This window comes from Cottoperca gobio, chromosome 15 (assembly GCF_900634415.1).
Source record: "Cottoperca gobio chromosome 15, fCotGob3.1, whole genome shotgun sequence".
Classification (NCBI taxonomy): Eukaryota; Metazoa; Chordata; class Actinopteri; order Perciformes; family Bovichtidae; genus Cottoperca; species Cottoperca gobio.
The window spans coordinates 16,236,929-16,260,105 of NC_041369.1; the positions used below are offsets into that span (position 1 = coordinate 16,236,929).

At 39.3% G+C, this 23,177-nt stretch overlaps 1 protein-coding gene across 1 annotated transcript in view; it reads left to right on the plus strand.

The window, feature by feature from the left end:
• The first annotated feature begins 318 nt into the window (after positions 1-318).
• The window catches only part of sorcs3b (sortilin related VPS10 domain containing receptor 3b), a 39,341-nt gene continuing 16,482 nt past the window's right edge, over positions 319-23,177 (plus strand). Inside the window, 10 exon segments of the mRNA XM_029450547.1 lie at positions 319-863; positions 865-1,200; positions 14,476-14,543; positions 18,402-18,501; positions 18,652-18,810; positions 18,982-19,055; positions 19,859-19,923; positions 20,591-20,709; positions 22,432-22,521; positions 22,708-22,887. Coding sequence (XP_029306407.1) covers positions 504-863; positions 865-1,200; positions 14,476-14,543; positions 18,402-18,501; positions 18,652-18,810; positions 18,982-19,055; positions 19,859-19,923; positions 20,591-20,709; positions 22,432-22,521; positions 22,708-22,887 — 1,551 coding nt within the window. The 5' untranslated portion in view covers positions 319-503.

Sequence of the window (23,177 nt, forward strand, 5' to 3'; positions counted from 1 at the left end):
AGTTGATTGATGCAAGTAAATGATGTTTTTTTCCTGTCGTTTCAGAGGCTAAAATGTTGCTACATCGTGAACACAACACTGTTCTGCAAAGCACAAATCAGCCATATTTAGCTGTCAACCGCTCAATCAAGTCAATCAAGGTAATTTGTATAACTTTTATAGGTTTACATAAATAGCCTTTGAGTAGTTCCTAAATAAAAACTGCCGTGTCAGATGAAAATAAAACCGTGGGACATTTTTTAAATGATTTCAGTCTTTTAAAAACCTTTTTTCCAAACATCCTCATGTACAATGAGCTCAGATCGTTCCTGTAGTCACTCTCCGTCGGCGCGTTTGTCTGATGCGCAGCGCCTCCCCAACTGGTCCCTCACTTTGACAAATTCCTGGACGTGAGCGGGTCTGCTGAATGGCTTCTTGCTCGTAAAAAAATATACCCTGAATGTTTTCGAAGTTACCACATCTTTTTTCTCCCCGCTGGCAGACTATCAGTTTGAAAGAACACAATGGGACCGTGGTCATTTTGGAGTTTTTCCCTTTTGTCTTTCGTATTTCTGTGCCCCTTTCCCCCTAAGTTTGTTGTTCAAGCGGAAATAACCTCTTCCAGAGCAGACGACAGATTTGATCGCCTGGAGGTAACGCTGCTGGAGGCACGTGTAACCCTCGAATCAACGGAGGTCAAAGTCGACAATATTACTAAAGTTTTGAGTGCTTTTGACTCGGAAGCAGCCGGTGCTTTGAACCCGAACAATGGCACGCATATGGGGAATGAAACACAGAGTGGACATGGAAACGAGGGACTGATCGGCAACAAAACGGCACCAAACTGTCACACTCGTCTCGAAATACCTGGTAAAAAGTGTGCCTAACACTTACGAGGACAACCAAGGGAGACCTACAGCGAATATAATGTTAGAAAACACGTTTCCTGACACAAGAAAGAGGGTCAAAAGGGGTGTGGGTACAACATACACCGAAAATATGGATAGGAGTACAAGTGGAGAAGCTCAGTCAAGAGAGAGGTTTGTGGAGACTGTCCAAGGTGTTTCCAACTCCAGACCCGAGTACCGGCGCACTGTGGAGGAAGGCAGAGGGTCTAACCCGAGGCAAAGTGAGCCGCACCTGGACACTTCGACTTTTGCTCTATCGGGGGACTCTGCGCACAACCAGGCGATGGTGCACTGGTCCGGACACAACAGCAGCGTGAGTTTCAGTTTTACAAAATCACTTCTTAATATCATGAATGTTATTTGAGAACATGTAATATCCCAACACACTCATTACAATGCTTATATTTCTATGTGTGAAATGCAAATTTGGAACATTTCTGAACAGATTTAAATCACATTTTTACGCACAGCTGTTTCAGCACGCACGAGGGGAATTCCCACCTACAAACTCGTATTTTTTTTTTATCTAACATAGTCTTGAATGGAGAAGTGCATTTTCTCTTTTTACCTTCACGATCAAGTTTTTTTGTAATTGCATACAAAGCGGTTTTGACTGGAGGCGGATTGCGCGCCTGTTTGTGTGGACGCCTGATGGATATGAATGTGCACTTGCAGGATTCCCTCTCGCTTTATCAAAACAGGATAGAATCCTTTGCTTCAAAATACTTTGTCGCCTTAACTTTAAATGAACAGTTTACCCCGCAGGTGCATTTATGTAAAACTGAGTTATGGGAAGGTGCAGACATGTTGGCAGCAATCACAATACATTAATTATTTATGAAATAATCAACTAATGTCTCCCAGGAAGGTGCACAATTAATAGGGATTGTGTCCAACCTATGATGCTGATGAGACACAGTCTGACCTTTTGGCAAATTAACCAAGCTTTTGTCGTTGACATTTGACTCACACTTTGTTGGTAGTTGTCTAATTGCCTGGATGAATGGCTGTTGTTGAAATGTTGGCAAGCTTTGCACCTCCAAAGAGGTTGATCGGAATGTGCACAACTTAAATGGATGACAAGACATTGCAGCAACCACCCAGATACCCCCCCCCCACTCTCACACAGGCATCTGCACACCATTGTACCATCACAAAGACAAAGCCATGGAGATCGTATCTCTTACTTTACATATAAAGAATGCAAAACTGTGTAAGCTCCAGTGTTTATCAGGGACAACGATCTGACAACTACAAACAACCTTGTAGAAAAGAAAGCAGCTACTCTGCCTTTTTGCTGCAGGTAATTCCGATCACCTAAATTTGCTGGGCAAAAGGGTGTGTGTGGCAGAAACATTAATCTGGGAACACATCAAAATATTATTGTGTCCCAGAAACACTGTGAATGTTCATACATTATCCAAAAATACAGATATCTAACTGGATGTCTTGTTTAATTCAACAACCTCCATTTTCCTATCTGGTACATTTTCTGTTTGGTGATGTACTTTGTCATACCGTTTGTCAGACTTTGGCCGTGTTGACGCATTGCTGTGGACAGTCTCCGTGGAATTAAACCAGAAATGCACCTAACACAATCTGTGTCGTGAAATATGTTGTCGGTTTGAGATGTCTTCACCAACGATGGCCTTTAGTACTGCAGGACACTGTTCACTGGATCATCACTGATGGGGTTGTCACTGCAGCTCCAGTCAACATTTGAGATTTATACAGTCTGAACCCCTGTCCCAAAAGTACGAGTGGAACTGCCGAGCTTAAATTGACGGCATTTTATGACTGGATGTTAGAGCTCAGGCTATACTAGATGTAAATGACTGATAATAAATCCAATCTAAAGGGAACATTTGAAGAACAATTACTTCATTCCTGTGGTCTAGGGTTGCTTTATCAAATATTCACACCAAGACTTTGCCTGTGATCTGGCCGAGATTTAAAATCCCATAGGGAGTTAAATGAGAAAGATGTAGAAGGTGATGGTGAAAGCGCTACAGGGGGTGGGGGGTGATCTTTAGAGTTCAGATTTGATAAAGAATTTCATCATATAAACCTCAAATCTGTCCAAAAATCAGTCCTCCCACAACTATTATTTGATTTCTGTGATTGTCTGAGACATCAAAGCCTGGAGTTATAGCTCTCTGGTCTCTGACTTTAAGAGAGATAACATTGATTGGACTCGACCATGGGAATAAAACATATATTGCACAATTCTCTTTTTAAATGCATGTTCCTTAACTACATGTAGTATTGATTGACTGCATGTTTCTCACATCTGAAATCTTCCCTGAATGTGAATGGGGATACAAATATTAAATATTTATAGTGATGTGTGCCACAAACATGAGCAAAATCAGAAAATAAACTCATTAAAAATACTAATAAATACACTTGGCTGGCGATGTCCTTTTTTATAGTAAATCAATATTTCAGTCTTTTTGCCTCACATGAGTGTTCAAGCTGTGATTCCATGTTGCTTATCTTTTTAAGCAGCCATTGCAGCACATCCTACACTCAAAGGATGTAGAGTCCCCCCCTGCTGCCCCCCTGAAGGCAAAAGTCTTAGTGTTCAAGCCAGCTGGTGATCAGTGAGTTATTGGCAGCCAAATGATTTTAGGATCCTGATTGACCATTTTTGCAACCTCCTCACAGACAGCTGACAAACTAGGACACTATATTGAAGCAGAGGAAAAGTTAATGAGCGTCTTTATTGACATCACATCCCCTGAGCTTCTGCTGCAGAAATGATACTGTATGTTGGTGTAAATAAGGTCCGCCTACCATAAGAATATTGGTCTGGTCATCTTCAATGGCCTGCTATTAGAAACTCGCTCTGGGAGGAGCTGGACATTGATGAGGCCAGCTGTTCTTCGCAAATCTCGTTGTTTTTCTGGAACGTTTCGTCTGAGGTGGCGAGAGTCAAACCAATCTGTCATCTCTGTAACGTTGTGTTTTTCTGCTGCGACTGACTGGGAATCAGACAGGCCTCCTGGGTCGCGTTGTCCGCATGCTTAATCAGAACGAAGCGCTTATTATTGCACATAATCTCATTGGTATAAATAGACAATAAAAAAGAGGAAATGGCATGGCCCTAGGGGACACTTGTGTTTAAAACCGGTTCATTAGATAGACAGCCATTCCATTTACCATGCCAGAGCTGGTTGCATAGAAACTCCTTGATCCATAAAATCAAATGCAATGGGTTCCCAATGTACAGAGATTTGACCAGAGTTTGTGGGTGTTACAGGATGATGAATGCATTAAAAAGCTGCCTCGAAAAAGTTTCAATGTTGTTTTGTGGTTATAATTTGGGATAATATCCCATTTATAAACCATTTATATACCGAGAGAGCGCATACCTTAGTCAGACTGATGGCGGAGGTAAAACGTCACATGATGTTCAGTCAAAGAGAGCCGATATGTGACCTTGTAAAACCTTTTATTTATGCACTTTTCATCATCATCTGCCCCCCTGATTGCCAGCTACAGGGATTTGATTAAATTCAAAAGTGGTTCGCGTTTTAAAATTTCAGTACAAATTGTTTCCCTTCTGTGATAGAATTAGGAATATCCTGCAGAACCTCAGCATTTGGATATTTTTCACCATCTGATTCAACTGATGGTCAGTTAAGTTTCAGATTTCTTTGACTAAATATGGATTTTAAAGTGGTAGCCAATAATAAAAAATTTAAAAACAAAGGTAATTTTCTTCTACCAGCCGTTTTCCGTCCTCTGGCTGCTTGTCCCTTGCGGTACCATAAGTCTGTTCATTAATCCAGCCCGTCTGGAGCCTTTAGGGGTGCACTGTCCACTGATGATGTGATTGTGAGATGCTGATAGAAACAGCAGCAATCCTGCGTGCTATGTACAATGTAGACTGCCGGTTATAACAGCAAAAACAATTTATCTGGAGCCTGGATGAGCAAGTTCTAAATGTTTGCAGTGAGAAATACAGAATTTCCTATAGTTGTTTTCTTTGCCTCAGTTTTATTTCATGGCACACGGGATACAAGTTTCACTCTCTGTAGTAATAATTCATTGAAATCCCAGTTTTTACTTCGCAAATGACATGCATGTGTGCCCTTTTTTTCATGAATCATTTGTGCTCGGGGACCATAATGCATCGCATCAACATAGGCTCTTATCACTTCCTCAGCACTTAGACAATAGTTTTGGCTCACAAAGTGCATTTTAAGCACCAAATAAAGGCCTTCCACAAGTTGTATGTTCAAGCGCACTGTCTTTGCTTGAGTCCTATCTGCCTCCCTATCAGTCTCTCTCTCTCTGTCTCTCTCTATTTAACACACACACACTTATTTCAGTTTTAATCAAAGTGAAACAAAGCGGGTGCAGAATCATATTTGACAGGTTTGCATGTGATTAATTAGTTTAATAACTGTCGCAGTGTGGTAGACACATACTTTACCTGTGATTAGGTTACGAAAACAAATTTATGCATTTTCTGATTGTGAAAATCATATAATATTCAAATTGGGAGACGACCTGTTTGTTAATCATCACGGAGATATAGTTAACACAAACTGCGGCGCTTTATGAAATACATTTTTATGCCTAAAGGTCTCTTCTTTATTTCCATTACTCCTAATATCAAGTGAACTAAGTCACCCCGGTTTGGTTACATTATGCCTTGAGACTCGCAGGGGTCTTGAAGCTGCATTTTGCCTGAAGCAACACAGCAGTTACTATCATGTTTAAAGATGACGGGGATTGCTCAGGTGGCAGTCAGCTTAAATAATGGTTTGACTTGGCAGTTCACAGTGACAGGAATGTATTAGTTGCAGGAGGAAATGTATTTTTCCTATCTACTGGGATAGAAAAGGCCCAACCTAAAGCACCGCACACACACACACACACACGCACACGCACATTGGATGAAATCAATGGAGACGATAGAACATTTCCAAATATAAAATGACGCATCTTGAAAACAAAATACTCACTTAATGGGTGTCCTGAAACAAATCCTCTAAAACGAGTGGTTGCGTTTGCTTTGAACAAAACAAAAATTCAAAATATTGAGTTGTAGTCAAAATCAGAAGCTACTGTATATTAATGCCAAAAGTAAACGGACAGAATTATGTCAGTAATTCAGAAGCTATGACAAAATATTCATCAGCAGAGAAAAGATTCATTTAAACAGGTTAATGATTGTATTGGAGCAGATATCATCGCATTACATTGAAAAAAACATCTATTTGTGTTCTGTGCTTTTCTAATGCTCTTCACAGAGTTTGAAGGTCCTCACGCCTTCCTTTCCAAGCATGTAAAGAATCTACGGTGGCCTTCAGGTGACACAAGTGGGGAAGACCCTCTGTACAGCCAGAGTTTGATTTGCCCATTGTCCGTGGAAGAGATATGAAGGGCTCATTCTAAACTCAGGAAAACACAACGCTTCTTAGTTTCAGGTGATTTGATGAATATTATATTCCATGTCTTCCCATAAATCCTCCTAAATCCTACACACTAGTCCTTTTGAAATACCTGATTGACCTTGATTATACCTACTTTTCTTTGCTGTACACTCTTTTTATTTCTTTCAATGGCTCAATTTTTCCACACACAGCTGATTGAAATTCAAATTTAGTTGCGCTTCTGTTGCCTTTCTTTGCAAAAACATGTATTTTTCTGATGTGAAGAAAATAACATTGTAACATTTTAGAAAGTGTAGATGGCACACTGCAGCTGCACACAACACTGGGTGACGAATATGGTATACAATTGGTAGCTTTATGTTTATTTTAATGACTAAAAAGCTCTTAATGTTAATTTATACACAATTCAGGTTAAAGGGACAACATTTTTATATTTTATATTTTTGCACTCAAAACACTTAAATGTGTCGGCCTTGGTTAAATAAAGTTGTCCATAAGTTGAAGCACGTCGTACTTCATTAACATTAATCAAAACCACAATGTTTCCCAACCTCATCCAAAGTGATGTTGTTGCCCAGACCTAACAACATGTGAACGCAGAGTCCAGCGCCTCGAACGTCCATCACTGTTGTGACGTAACATGCATATAAATAAGGGACATCATTAGGGTTTCTCCCTGTGGTGTGAAGGATTTGGCCTCTCCGAACTCGGTTCTGTTTTGTGACTGAATAAGAAAGCAAGAAGTGTTTTCTTAGTTTTCTGTTTTACAGTAGAATTAAGTAAGAAAACATTCCCACTATCCTTCAAGTGTTTCAGATAACTTTTTTTTTTTTAAGTTTATTTGCACAATTTAGAGAACAAAAGATTAATACACATAATATGACTTCATAATACTGATGGCAAAATATAAAAAAAAACATCATAAAAATCAAAGTAAAACACAGGCAAATGTAATAACGTAATGAGTATGAGCGTGTGTGTATTAGCATGTGTGTATGAGTATGAGTGTAAGTGTGAGCTTGTGTTTGAGGGGGATTTTGGTTTATACACCTGCATTGAATAATACAAATATATGAACAGATGTAAGCTTCTACCTTGACAGAGCTATGACTTTGCAACCAAATATTTAGCCTCGTAATGAACTCAAATGACATTTTGGTGTTGTCGGTCATCATCAGTAACTGTGTGTGGAGCCCATTGAACTCAGTGCCATGTCCGTCTGATCCATAATACCCAGAGAGGGAGGCAAGGGGCCGATTCACTGGACTGTATCTACAACCTTTTATCAGGGGATACCATCCAAATGGTACAAAACCATCCAGTGTGGTAACACTAACACCCTCCAACTTCACCGCCTTTCTATGACTTCTATTCAGTCAAAGAATATAGTACTGTGTTGCATGGAAACCAAACAAGTATTTAATATATTAACATAATTTGTAGGATAAATAGCAGCTCAAATCAGTGAAAAATGAGTCTCACTGTTTTTTGTGGGTCATTATAGGTGATAGGCTTCTTCCTTCCAAAATCTCAATTTGGACCCACTATCACTTTTGGCTCCAGCTCAGATCCCCGTGGGCAGAAGCCGAGTCATTAGGAGCCAAAGCTGTACAAGGGATAAATGAGACAAGTAAAATGTCTGGATGGTGTTACATTTTTCAAACTACTCCAACACGCTAACTATTGTTCAAATGTATCAAAAACCTGTTAATTTTCCAAAGATGTAATATTATCATATTTCACCCTGGTAAATTTCCAATCTTTGTTGTAGTCCATGCCTTAATGAATAACTGGGGTTACACACAAAAAGAAAAGTTAATGTAGTCATGCTACTGCACCTTCAACCACTCAACGCTAAATATGAGCAAACAAGAGTGGCCTGGAAGAAAAACAAAACATAAGAACAAAATGCTAATGTTTTATTTCTGTCTCTCCACACCACTTACAATGCATCAAATTAATTTTAAATGGCACGGGATGTGACTAAAACTTTGTCAAATGTGTCAAAACATTTAAATGGCTTCTGAAATTGCCATCAGATTTGTCCTTGAATGCCACGTTCCTTGTTTTTCACCCTTTTGTGCAAACCGCGGTGCCGTGATGTGCAACACAACACAAAGAAGAAAGGAAAAACGGAATGTTGTGTATATTTCCATACCTAGTCCATTAACCATATTTCATTTACTTTTTACCCCAAGCTTTCTTTAAAGGAATTAAGCAATCACAATCTTTTATCCCACTAATGGCAAACAGCACAGTTAATGTGTATTGTTGTTAGCAGCAGAGAGACATAACATGCCCACAAAATCTCCTCACAATAGAGATGTGTCTGAAGTGAAAGCCTTTTCTATTCAGCCCATTTAATTAATTTCCCCCAATAATGGACCGAATAGATTTCTAAAACCTGCATTAGGGCTATATGACCAAAGCTCAGGAGTCAGGAGGATAAGTAAACAGCAGACAGCAGACTAATGCACTAGGGACACTTGGCTGGGTTTTACTTGATGAAAGCAGCATCCCTAGAGTATGTTTTCACCCACAAAAGTACAAACAATCAATTTGGTCCACAGATAAGATGAGGACAGAGTAAGGCCTCTCTTCGACCGCATCATTTCTCTTAAATGATGCTTGTCTTTTCTGCTAAGTGCTGTACTTTGAGAGAAGTCCCTCGCAGAGCCACAATCAAGATGTTGTGTATTTATCCCTCCGCCCACTTGCAGTGCATCTTGATTTTGCCCACGTCGTTGTCAAGCCTTAAAGACATTTATGCAAATTTGCAACCAATACTGTATTTCTTTTCTCTGCAGGTGTTTGCATCAGATAATTTCTAATGAATTCATGAATATATTAATATTATGAGAGAGAAAAATAAGTTACAATTCATGTCTTCGGTGTTGGTTATGTTGTTACACGAAGGCTTTGAGGTCTTTTCATTCACTTTCTTCATTACGTTCTCCACTTATTAAGTGTGTTTTGTTTTTTTGCTTAACAAAGGAGAGAACCATATTTTGCTTGTGTTTGGCTGGGGATATTTCCCCCTCGTATAACAAGAAAAGAAAATCAAAAGTGATAGTCCTCGACTGACCTAACATGTTTTCAGTGTTTGTAGAAGTTCTGGCACAATAATTAGCTAGTTGATATAAGGAAATCACAGTGTTTGTCAAATTATTCAAACAGCTCTTTCTTGCCCTCGGCTTCTGTCTTCCTTCTTTTAATGAAGTTGGGGATGTAATGAGCTTAACAACAAATAAAAAAAGGTTTTATTTGTGTGTCCTCAGAATTGCATCTGCATGCAGGCCAGTGAAATGTTGTGTAGTGAGGTGAACAATGAGGTCCCAGCTTGCTCTTTTCAAATTGATATGCCAGCTTTTGGTGTCTGATAATGGCCAGGATGCATTAGAGGGCCCCCATGGATCTGCATTAGTTCATAGACTTGGCTCTTCCCACTACCTTTTTTCCACCCGGCTTCCTCTTCCAAATTTCCACTTCTTTTGCTTCTTATTCAAAGTCGTAATGGCGGAGAGTCAATTTTGGGGTAATTTACGCTATGACACATGACAAATTATATAAAAGCTGGGCATCACCCCAACCTGGCAAATGGCTCCGTTTGCTCTCAAAAGCATTCTTTGTGCTTTAGAGTTTTTTATTCTGTAAGAATTTTAGGATGTGAACATCAGTATTTTTAGGATTATGTCTTAATTATTGTAATATATTGTTGCTTATCTTCTGTTTGTATATCTCGTAATGGTGTACAGACTGCTGTTATTTAATCAGTTTTACATTTCCTTTTTGATCTGATCTGTTTTGTTCATTACTTTCTTCAGATTTGAAGTGTTATACTGCAGGTCTGTGTTATAGCCACTGTGGGAGATATTGATATTTGGTAGGAAACAATGGAAGATTAAGCAATATTTATTAAATATAAGCAGGACATTTTAAAAGTGTGATAACCAACTTGTCAGTGATCTGTGGTGGACACTATCTAAATGACCTCAAACCTAGTTGGACATTGCTGTACTATAATTCCATGCATACCAATGCAATGCATATGCTGATGTGTCTCTGTTACACATTTTAAACTTCTATGTTCTGTGTGCAAGTCACTCTTGTATAAGAGACGTTTAGTCTCAGTGAAGCTCCTTCCTGGTCAAATAAAAAAAAAAGTAATTATTGTCATATTTATAAGTGTATTATAATCTTCAAAGCCTGACTATCTAGTTGGAAAATAGAAAAACACAAAAAGTGCACAGAAATATACACTTGCTGTTCTCCTGCATCTACACACAGCCCGGGTAAATGAAAGAGCATCTGCACTGAAAGCTATGCTTTGATTCAATCTTTTGATGGATTCAATACACACCTTAACTTTGTTTGTCAAATGTGATTAGGTGACAAGAACTGACCCCCCCCCCCCCCTCAGACAGCTGACAGAGAAAAATGGCACATTTGGGTAAAAGCCAGCTTATAAAAGCTTATATTTAAGACATGATTTAATTAGTGTCGACACATTTCTGCGAATTGTCAGGCATTTTGATGTTGTGGTTATACTCAGAGGAGGTAAATAGACGAGGGTTTCTCCTGGGAGATGGCTCTGTGTATGGATGTGTTTACCCTACAGTACAACATACAGAAGCCAATGTGTATTCATGAGAATGTAAATGTCATTTCTGCAGTGAACTTTTCACTGGATGCTAAAGGTAAATAAAATAGAGATATGTGTCAATACTTTTGTTGAGCATGAGCCGTGAGCCGTGTTATTACAAAGAGCCTTACATCACTCACTGTTAACAACTTTGAGGGTCCCTTGGAAATTAATTTAGATCCTTCAGTTGGCCCCTCCAGCTAGGTTCAGAAACAGTACCACATCTACATGAAAGTGGCAATATTTCTTACATTTCCAAAGATGGCTGCTACTTCCCGTTGTGTGTTACTCCTGAGAAGGAAAGAAAAAACAATCTGGAGGTGTGATTTTTAGAGTAAGGGTCTCTTTTTTTCCCTTGACTACCCAATTAAACAGAAATGTTTTTTCGAGGGGTGCCATCTTAATGATGCTTTACAGGGAGCAACAGTTTCCATTCAGAGCGTGATGTTGGAAAGCATAATAAAAAACTGCGCTGATGTGCTGCAACAGTCTATTTCATTTTTCTTAATAGCCATATTGCAGTGCCGTACACAGAGATGATTCATACCTAAATTGCGAGCTGTGTTGAAAATCCGCTGCCCACCAACATGGGGTTGAAATGCCTCTCACGTCCCACTGAAGCCCTTTAAAAATGTGAGCATTTCTCTTAAAAAAAAGAAAACGAGATGGATATATTATTTCTAAAGATTTGATTTGGTCCAACAATGTGTGTGTGTGTGTGTGTGTGTGTGTGTGTGTGTGTGTGTGTGTGTGTGTGTGTGTGTGTGTGTGTGTGTGTGTGTGTGTGAGAATGTGCATATGCCGCTTGCTAGTGTAGCGTGTAGGTCTGAGTGAGGATGAGGCATTTGTGTCAAGCCGATACGTTATATCACAATTACATCATGGCTGAAATACTTTGTTGCCATGGAGGCTGCCTATTCAGCCATCTTAGAAAGTTAATACCTTTGCATGGCCAAACAGAATGTGACTATGCCTTTTTAATGTTTCTCTTTAAAAAAAAAACAGATGGATATTTTATTTCTAAAGATTTTATTTGGTCCTACAATGTGTGTGTGTGTGTGTGTGTGTGTGTGTGTGTGTAGGACGCGTATACACCGCCTGCCTGTGCAAGTGAATACCTTAGCCTGGCCAAACGGATTGTGGCTTTGCCTTTTTTAATGTTAATATGTTCTATGTGCAGGTTCCTAGTGAAATATGCTGGAAGCAAAAACAAAACAAAAAAGAAAAACGGCAAAATAATGTACCTGGAGAGCCTGTTTTTTAAAAAGGAAGACAGAAACAAAGACAGAGAGATTCAAGGAACGAACGAATGAAAGAAAGAAAGCAAAGCAGGGAAAGAAAGCAGCAAGAATAGAACGTTATGATAAAAGGATGACTAAACCCAACTCCTTGGAGGGGGAGCGCCAATCTGAAAAATGATTGGTTGACTTTCCCGGGGCAAAGCTCTCTTTGCTCACATCAATAAAACATAAACATGAATAAATGCACTGCTTTTGGCCTTCCAGGGTCCTTACTTAATTTCATGTATGCAAGTGAGCGATGATACGCATGGAAAATTGTAGTTACCTAGAAGGCTGAAAATAATTCTGGAAACCATTTTGTGTTTGTTTGTTCCCAGTATTTACATAAATGCAGGGCTGTACCACAAACTCTTAGAATTTGCGTTTATTGCTTCTTCATTTGTCAGCTCTCATAGTTTAAGTCACGCATCTGATGTGTATGTCTTGTGCTCTTCTTCAGCATTTGCATTTATAGTAATTGTTCCCTATTGACTAGAGCCATGATACACAGCTATCAATAATGTTGAAGACGTGGGAACACACAGTCTCCAGTGATGTACTCTTGATGTATCCACTTAGGGACAAATCATCCAAACAGTCATCTGCTTCACTAGGCTATTGGTCCCTGAGGTAGATCTTCACTGACCCAATTTAAAGGGTCAGCTTTTGTTAATGAGCCAGCCGCACAAACGCGTTGACAACATTTAAGATGGAGCTCCTAATGACAATTACAGCTTTGGGGCTGAGAGGCTTTTTGTTATCAAGTTTTGTCATTTGGGGCTATTTTTAAACGCTGTTTTACGTCCTCACTTGCATTTCTGATCATTTGATTAAATTGGATCCATGTGCAAGATGGTGCAAGCGATTGAACCCCATCAAACTGTGAACATTTATTCGTTGTTCAGTTAATTTGCAGTGCTGGATATTTGATTCCTTTTGGTTGGGAATGAACCGCCTCTAGTTTGACACTGATGTAGTCAATTCCAGATTCAATTTACCTTGCAGTATTTATAATGTCCCACGACACAGAGTCATTGCTGTTAGCAAAAGAGAACTGAAGAGACAAACGATCAACAGTTTGCCAGAGTTTTTCTCTCGTATCTATTTTTCAAAGCAGGCAATTAGGTCTAACATCACAGCCACTTAACTAAGTCTGTACTCCAAATTGATTCAGACTCCAGCGTTGGACCTCGCAGACACAGTGCATTTAGTTATGCAAATGCTTATTTCTCTGTGTGATTGGTTAATTAACCTGTAATGCAGATAGTCCCAACCATGCACAATGGCCATTTGATGGCTAAATTGTGGGTCAATTGGGTTTTTAACATTTTCAAAGCAAGCTTAGTGGCACATCTTTGTTCCTCCGAGTCATGTGTGGCTTTTCTCGGTTTAATGACTTGTTCCGTGGGTCCCAAAAGGTTAATGTGTTTAAACTCACTGTAATTGAGCTTTTGACCTATCTCTCAGGCTTTATTAAGAATTCGTCATATTATGCCATGTTCCTGCTCCTTGATTGTTATTATCTACCATTCCTTCTCCCTCCCTCCATGCCCTTCCCTAAACTCTCTACCCCCAACCCCCCTCTCTATCCTGAGTTATGAGCATCCCCATGGGAAGTCATTTATAATGCCATTGGAGTGACAATAATTCCTTTGCACACCATTTCACTCTGCCCTCTGTGCCTTGGCAGGCTTTTATGGGCCACATTTTTGTTTCCCCGGAAACACATCCTCCAACCATCCTCAGAGAACATGCAAAAGCATTTAGCCAAAACGGGAACTGGACGTCTTCCAATGAGTAAAATAAGTGACATAACATCTTCCAACAGAGTTTGAGACAAACATGTGTTGGTGCTTTTGAAGCTACTTCACTCATTTGAAGGTAAAAGAAAGACGAAAGGGAAAAGGTAAAGCGGAGAGGGTTGTTTGATGCAGCTACTGACTGCATTTCTTTTCATTGTTCAGTGAACAATTATGTGAAGATTTTGCTGTTATGTTAGGTATCATTCCACATGAGATACAGACACAATTCTTGACAGCCCACATGGAATTTCTTTAGCAGACTGACATCTCCTGACAACATGAGGATCACTTGTCATTGGGATAACGTACTGTATGAAGCTGGTATTTATTAGTGAAGGGATGTAGCAGACATGTTGTATTCATTCCACACCATCAGGTATATACAGTTGTGTGCAAAAGCTTTGTAGTGCACACATTGACATGTAATTAAGCACGCCTGTTGCTATTATGTTGTAGGTGATCCTGATCTTGACTAAGCTGTATGACTTCAACCTGGGGGCTGTTACTGAGAGCTCACTGTGGAGGTAAGTCTGTTTTTAATCATTGCTTTGTTCCCTTTTCCATCGAAATAGGAATGTTATGCAAGGATTTTATAAAAATGCAAAAAGCACAGCCCTAAAAACAATAATGATAATATATTCATAGAGAGCGCGGTATAGTGTAAGTGTGATTTATAGTGTTCTCACTTGCTAAGCTATGAACAATCGAGTTACACTGGAAGCCAATATGAAGTATGTTTTAATAAAGCAATCTGAACTAGTTCAGAATGAAGCATCCTCATCTTTGCTTCCTTCAGTCCTATAAATAAATAACCCAGCTGAGAAACAACCTTTTAGAAACACCCCCACCCTATTTTCTGTCCATCATCAGTAATGGAACTTTTTGAAAGATAAACCGGAAGACTTATCTGAAGTTTGTGTCTTTGTTTCTCTTTTCCTCTGACCTAGAAACTTCCTGATGGAGTTTTTTGATTGATTGTCATCCGTAACCTTTTGTTTCAGAAGCAATTGACATGCAATTGCTACTGTATAGTCGTAGTAATCCTATTCAGTATGTATTGAGAGGTGAGTTACAGTGCCCTGTCAGATCATAAATAAGAATGGAATTCATTAAGGATTATACCACAGAGGCCAATCCAGCCCTCTGATACTGTATGGCTTTTTTCTCACCTCTCCCATAGCCTGCAGAGAACTCATTTCATTCTGAAATACACATGAAAAAGAGACCATCAGTCCACCAAGCATAGAGTTTCAAATTAATATCTGTTTCACCAGAGGCGCAGCAAAGATTTACACCCCAGTTGACACGTTTTGAAATCCCATATTGTGTACAGGAGGTCTTCCATCATCAAGGTGTCTGCTTAACAATAGCACCACGAGTAAATTAGAGTGTACCTCAGGGGGTGCACGAAGGCTCTTAGTATGTGTTTTAAAAATGCAGAGATTTGGATGTTATGAAAAGAAACGGGAGTAAATGATTTCTGTGATAACAAAATAAATGATTTATGACTACAGCTCGGGGCCACTGTTGGTGGCAGAATGCAATGTGCAGATCAATGTGTGACTTGCAGAAGCTATCTAGACACAAATCGAGTGCCTTTGTGATTTTTAGATGGCTACTCTTTGTGCTGAAGAAACTTCACAATGTAATTATATCATTTAAGAGGCTTTCTTCCACAGCCTCAATCAAAGATGAATGAAAGGAGTGCTTAAGCACAAATACAAATGTGTTGAGTGGTAAGTCTTTATAAGCAATGTCAAGACCAAATGGGACAATACAGATTAATGCACAGACAATGATAGAAAACACTGGGCATCTATCTAATTATGCATTGAAATTACATTTAGAGGCACTCAGGTAGAACTGAGAGCGTGGAGTGGCTGTTTGTGGCGAGGAGAAATATGAAGATCAGGATGACAAACGCATCCTACTGTTGTCATGGGAAGGAACAGACATGTCTATGAAGAACTAGGAGCTTTACATGTTGCGACAGACCTTTATGTCTAAATTTAATTTAAACACAGGCCATTTCATTAATCAAGAACCGTGTTATTTATTCTCATTCATTTTGTTGTTTTCGTCTGCCTTTTATAACGCGTTATATCTCTATTCGTCAGCTTTGTGATGCTTATTTGTTGCACTATAGTAGCAGAATTACGCATCCCCTGCTGAAAATAAAACCGAAAAGGATGAAACTAAATATCTAGTTTAAAACGGAGAGAACTAAAAGCCACTAATTCGAGTTTTAACAAAAAAAAAAAAACAGCATGAAAGGATTTTACCACTGCTCTGAAGAGGATGTCTTTTTAAATTCCTTCCTCACTGTGTTCAGTGTACACTCATCTAGCATTACTGTTGACCATTTTCCTAAGCATACCTGAGGATAATACATTTATTTTCCACCTTGCAGGCAGCTGCTGCTTTCATTACATGTCAGTGCAGCATGAAATTCAGCTTGCAAACCTTTGCTTGATGTGTGTAAAGTGAATATTTAGTCCGCATAATGTGTTTGTCAAATCAACACTTTGCTGAACGGTATTGTAGTTTTGAATAGGAAATGCTTAATTAAAATGTCAACCCTTTTAATACAGAACGCTACCAAACATGCATTATGCTTTTCTTCATATCCATATTTACTCATTGGTTGTCAAAAAAAGATGTTAATGCAACACTCTGTGAATATATTTTAGCTTAGAGCTTTCTGTTAATGCAGTGGTACAGAGGAGCTTTCAGATTATCTGCTGGGTGCTTATGCATTAATGCCACTTTTACTTCTTCAAAAAACCAGTGTGCTAAAGGTACTCAGTAATGTTGACATGCAGTGTTCTTCATTGTGTGCATCTTTGAGGCCCAACAAACCTGCATTTCCAAAGTTTATTTATTTGGATATTTTGAAACCTGCATTGTTAAATCCATATGTTTACATTAGTTAGCAGTCTTCCTGTCTGTTTCTGTTGCATTGCTACATTTCTTGCAGGATTATTGCCACCAATTGTTGAGAATTTCATTTAATAGACATGGCCAATCTTTCAGTCAGTGTAATTATTTGCTTTAGCTGCTGCTTGACCTTCACCAGTTGACAACACCTTTCTCTGCATCATCAGTATTTCACTTGTTCATCTTGTCTCATTTAATGGCTTGCGTGCATACATTTGCATAACTGTCTTAGCAACCAAAAAAGCACTACATATCTAGCGGCTTTTTGGACATACCATAACCCCTTAAGCTTTCGGAATCACTCACAAATAAGTTTAAATGTTCGGGAAACGATCAATTCCTGGTCTCCATTGATCCTCCAGGGAACTCCTTTGATTTAATTTAGAATTTAAGTTTAAGTTTTTCTCAAAATACGCAGAGTTTGCAAGAGCGAGTTTATCCTAGTGTCTGGATTCTGTCTGTTCATGATATTTATACAACATATTACAGATAAGGCTTTTGAAATTAGAGGTAGATTTAGATGCATTTTCCTTTGCTGGCAGGTGACCTGAAAAGTTTACACTATGTGTGGCAGGTGCTAATTTCTTTCCACGAGCATTTTGATAAAATGACGGCAGCTTGAAAAATAATAATGGCTAATGTTAAGCTAGTATGCCTGCCTGCCTGCCAAGTATTTCTGTGAATACTTGCGTAATGAGGTCACAGATATGCAACTTAGACTGTGGTGTAATCTTGCTACATCCAGCAACCTTTTGAGCAGACTGCAGCTCCATTGAAATTTATTGGCAACACCACTAGTATGCACGAGATACAAACAATAAATGGGTACAAACGCATCAAAACGTTTCTCACTTGTGGTCAAAAACTCCACAGGGTTCCTTCAACTGTTATTTATTCAATCAATCATTTTGTGCAGCAACCTTCTGTAAAATATGATCTCTGCAACACCAACTGTCTACTTGAAAGCTCAGTTTTTTTATTCAGCCGCCAGCCTGTTCTGAAACATGTTGGTTGAATAAAGAGCAGACTCTTCCATTAGTGAGTGTGCTTTCTGTGTTATTTTCCCCATTTGGTCCTTAATAATAATTTAAGTATCTACAGTAGCCCACCAGTGGAGTAATGACAGAACACCTTTTTTAGTATGGCACATTTCTTGCGGGATTGCTTCAAAGTGCTTTTTAAGAGCAACAGAAACAAAGATAACAAATAAGCATGTAGCTAGTTTTTCTCTGCAAGTTGATTTTTTTATTCTATAAATCAAAAGAGAGGTAGAACATCTAAAAAAGTATGTTTTGCTCTGGAAGGGCAGTCACACAAATGGTAACTGATTTGCAGTTAATGGGCTAAAACATGCCACACCACCGGTATGGTGCTTTAAAGTCTCAGGCAGGTCTCTAATGTTTTTTTCTTCAAAAATACAAAGTTCTGTTTTTCTTTGTGTCCAGATCCTCTGACTATGGAAGCACCTACAGCAAACTCAACGACAAAGTGGGCTCAAGGACAGTTTTAAGTTACCTGTATGTCTGCCCTACCAACAAACAGAAGGTCAGCATTTCTCTGTTGCTTTTATCTCTCTTTCTGATCCCTCTGAAGCTCAGTCCTGCCTTTTTAAAATTACTGCCAAATAACGGTATCTCTGTCTCTCTCTCTCTCTCTTCTAATACCATATCCCTCGTCTGGCCCTCTGTACTTTAGATAATGATGCTTAGCGACCCAGAGGTAGAGAGCGCTGTTCTCATCAGTTCAGATGAAGGGGCAAGCTTTGAGAAGCATCCCATTAACTTCAATATCCTGAGCCTGCTCTTCCACCCTGCACAGGAAAACTGGATACTGGCTTATAGTCACGACGGCAAGGTAGCTTCTGAGTGAATCCACAATGAAGATGATAAATGATGCTGAAAAGTGTTTTTATTTAATTAAAAAGAAAATGTGATTCTTCTGATGATAGCTGAGCTGCTCATTAACACTGTCGTCCTCCTACAACTTTAAGTGTGATGACGATCGGCCTCGTTTTTTATCTTGCAGCTGTACAGTTCAGTGGACTTTGGGAGGAGATGGCAGCTTGTTCACGACAACGTGATGCCAGGCCGATTCTACTGGTATGATTGTGTGGATCCTATTTTTGTACAGTGATTGATTTTAATTTGCATAATGATAGTGTTCATGACCCTATGGTGCCAGAAGGATCTCGTGATCTCTTGTCAAACAACCAATCTCCTCCATGGCAGTCGAGCACAAAACCGTCGCATACTGTAGACCAAAAGTAATATTATGCTTCTTTTTTCATAGCACAAACATGACATGCTGTTTTTGTTGTCACTGTCATTAAGTAATCTCGACTGCTCGGCACAAGGCCGTGAATATTGATGTGAGCCCGTTTATCCTTGTTTGTCATGGTACGTATCAAACCCAAGAGTGGTTTTTAGCCGTGAAAGAAAGGACTTTGGTTGGAGGACATCCTCTCCACATGCATGAACAGCGAGGCGTTAGATAAATAAGAACACCGCAGCGGGTAAATCGGCACCCAAACAATGCATTATTTGTGCTCTTGAAAGCCATTCATTCATGCACATTGTCAGATAGTTATTTTTCAAAAGGAGGTTGCAACCACAATTTCCTAACAACACACATTTGCTATGGTGGATATTTCTGGGAATAGCTGATGTCTGTTGTTGTGTCCTGTGTTGATGCTTTAGTGAATTGAGATTAATTGCCGCTGGTGGCTTAGATTCTACACTTGGATGATTTACAGAGGATAAAAAACATCTTTCTATGGGTTTTACAGAATAGAGATGTCCATTCTTAACCTTCCCTCCCACTCTCCGATCTCATTTTCCCCTTTCTTCCCCATCTCCACTTCTTTCTGCTCCTCTCTATCTTCTCCTCCTCGCGCTCTTTCAAGGGCGGTAATGGGGCTGGACAGAGAATCAGATGTGGTCCACATCGAGACGCGCATCGCGAAAGGCCGTGAGTGTTGCACTCCACTCCGTCGCAGCAGCAAGACCCACAGGACCCCTTGCCTCTCATTTAGAGCGAGGTCACGTTGAAGATGAGACCCGTTCTGTTGTTCAGATTGGTCCCTGAAGTCTAGTAAAGCAGAATAGGTGTCTCCTGACAAAAACGGAGAGTTTTAGTGGTTTGATGGATGTTTCTTCTCTTTAATCTATCCCCTGTGTCTCATAGACAAACCTTAACTTCACTCCTTCTAAACACCATGGTATATTCTGTCAAACCAATTATAGGGGTTTCCTGTTCTATACTCACATTCATATTCCTCCTGTGGTGAGAAAATCTCTTAATTTGCATATAAACTCTTCTTGTCTAATACAAAAACGTCCAACTTTTGTTTTGCACTGCATGTACTCCATTAGTATTGCATCTCCGCTAATTTGGATCACAAAAGAGCAGACTGTCTACTTTAGTATTCGATGTTGAATATTTCTTTCATTATTTCTAGAGTTACCCAAGCTTAAAGTTGTTTCAGAACTGTGAACTTTAAGCATATTTAGTATATATACTGTATAGATATGTATGTATATATACTGTATAGCAGCTCTAGTGCATACAAAGTACAGTTTGAAGGTGTAAATGGTTGTAATTTACTTTTGATTGATTCCTTTTCACTTCTTTACAGGAGCCCAGTACGTGAAGTGCAGAGCCCAGCGATGCACAGAAGGCAACAGACTTCGTCTCTTTCCTGGACATGTCGACACCAACTCACTGGTTGTGCAGGATGAATATGTTTTCACACAGGTTTGAATAGTAAAAGATTACCTATCTTGGTGGTAAAACTATTCTTCATCTTTTCACACAAATGCTTCTGTCTCTGTGAACTTTGATTTTATTGTTTTTTTCTTTGTTTTTTTGTCTTTTGTGCAACCAGTTCATGCTTTTCCATCAAAACCCACATAATGGTTTTTCCCAACACACCTGTTCCCCACTTGCCCAATGTGTGTTTTGATTATGTTTTGTCTCGTTCATGTGAAGGCACGCTCAGTGTTTGAGTTTCCGCACAGACATACTCCATGCCTGAAAAATGTGTTTTCTAGCTGAGATCACACCGCAAAGGAACTGTGAATAGACAGGTTGGTGTCCTTATTACCATTCACTCTGACTTTGACTCCAATTAGACAGCAGAAGTAAGGGTCATTATTACAAATTTAATTTTAAAATGCCCTCTGCTGTCATTGATTTCCACCCACTGCTAAGCCTTTTCTCTCTGCTGGTCAGATTAATGCATTTGATCATTCTTGTTAGACTCCAGCTGAGCTTCAGATACATAGAAATGAGAAGACAGTAGTTGTCTAGGCCTCAGTGTTTGTAGTAAATCACTCTGCACTCCTCCATTTGGAATAAATGCCCCTAAATGTTTGCTGTTGGTATATTAATTTATTTATCCACAGATTTAATCTTTTGATATGATATGATGTTGCAGCAGCAATACTTTAGTGGTGACCCAGTTTCACTTTCAACACACTTAATCCACAAACTTGATTGGAATGGCTGCGATGTAAGAATGAAAATGTATGAAGAAAAAAAAATACATCAGAGCATGATTCAGAAATTGTGATTCAATAAAATGCCCAAATTGCATTTAGCTGAGATGAGATTGACCGTCAAGGCAGAGGCAGACATGAGGAAGATGTCTGGTGAAAATAACTGGACACGGAGTGTCTGCGAGGAGCTGTGGTGGTACAGATGACTTTCGTGTGACTTTCATTGCTCTGGGCAGTTGGATTTAACTTGACAAAGAGTAATGAGGTTATCGATTGGGCTACAACGAAATAAGCAGTCTTCAACACCTCCAAAGTCTCCTGGGAGAGAAGGAACAGCCAAGTGCAACATCCTCAAAAATGTGGCCTGGGAAAATGCAGCTCATTGATTTTCGATAGATTATTCCATTAGAAGCCCTAATGTAGTGTGTTGGGGGACAAACACCATCCTTCTAGTTGATTAGAAAATAAGCAATCAAGTAGTGTTGCCCGGCCTGTAAGTGGACGGGAAAGTGGTAGTGCATTAAGATCTTCAAGACGCACTGTAGATAAAGCCAACACAATTTTCAGTGCCTCTTAGCTTTACACTAATTGAGATAATGATTATAATTTCTGTTGTGCTTGCAATTTTAGTCCACTTTTGACACTGGAGTAAAATTGCAAGTGTTTTATCAAGTCAGTCATGTGTTGCAAATTAATGCACCTCCTTCAGGAGACATTTTAGCTTCATGTCCTCATTTCACATTTTGGATGTGACTCTGTCTTGTAGAAAAACCCCCATCCAATTTTGTTTTTTCATTTCCCAGACAGTCTACATAGTCCTCTCTATGTAGCGGAAACTCATGGCATCAATCAAAATGCAAATAAAAGAGTTGCTGACCTTTATTATGGAGAAAAACAAGGTGTTAAGTGAAGCGACACTAAAATATGTATATACGGTCTACTTAAAGAATGACAAAGCTTCTTTGACTTCATTGCAAAGGTAACCAAGTCAGGACGAGCCAGCTACTTTGTCTCCTACATGAGAGAGTCCTTCAAGCGGATGAAATTACCGAAATATTGTCTACCAAAGGTAAGCAACAAAGACACCAAATAACTGTCGGATAGTGAATCATTGTTTTGTTTATATAGAATACAAGTCGTGCACTGTTATTTTGTGAAGAAATATCACACTTAACTCTAGCTTCTACCTGTCTTTCTCACCCATTCTCTCATCCATTCCATCCGTCTCATTTCTCTCAATAACACCTCCCTGCAGGACATGCATATTATCAGTACAGATGAGAAGCAGGTTTTTGCTGCAGTCCAGGAGTGGAATCAGAACAACACTTACAGCCTGTATATCTCAGACTCCCCCGGGGTCTACTTTACCCTTTCATTAGAGAACCTGAGAACCAGCAGAGGACCGGCCGGTAACCTACTGGTTGACTTTTATAAGGTGTGTAAGCAAGTCTGCTGTTACCGCACCACTAACGCCCCTTCCGGCTAGTTCCCACAGTAGTAGAAAAAAAATTATCAGTTTACTAACCTGTGATTGTAATTAAAGTAGCACAGTAACAACCAATTAATCTGGCTATTATTTTCTCCATTGAACAGTCTTTTTGTCTATAAAATGTATCACTTTTTTCAGATCCCGAGGTGACATATTCAAATTACTTGTTTTATCTGATCAACGGTATATAATCCAAATAAATTCATTTTAAAGTAAGAGAAAAACAGAGAAAAGCA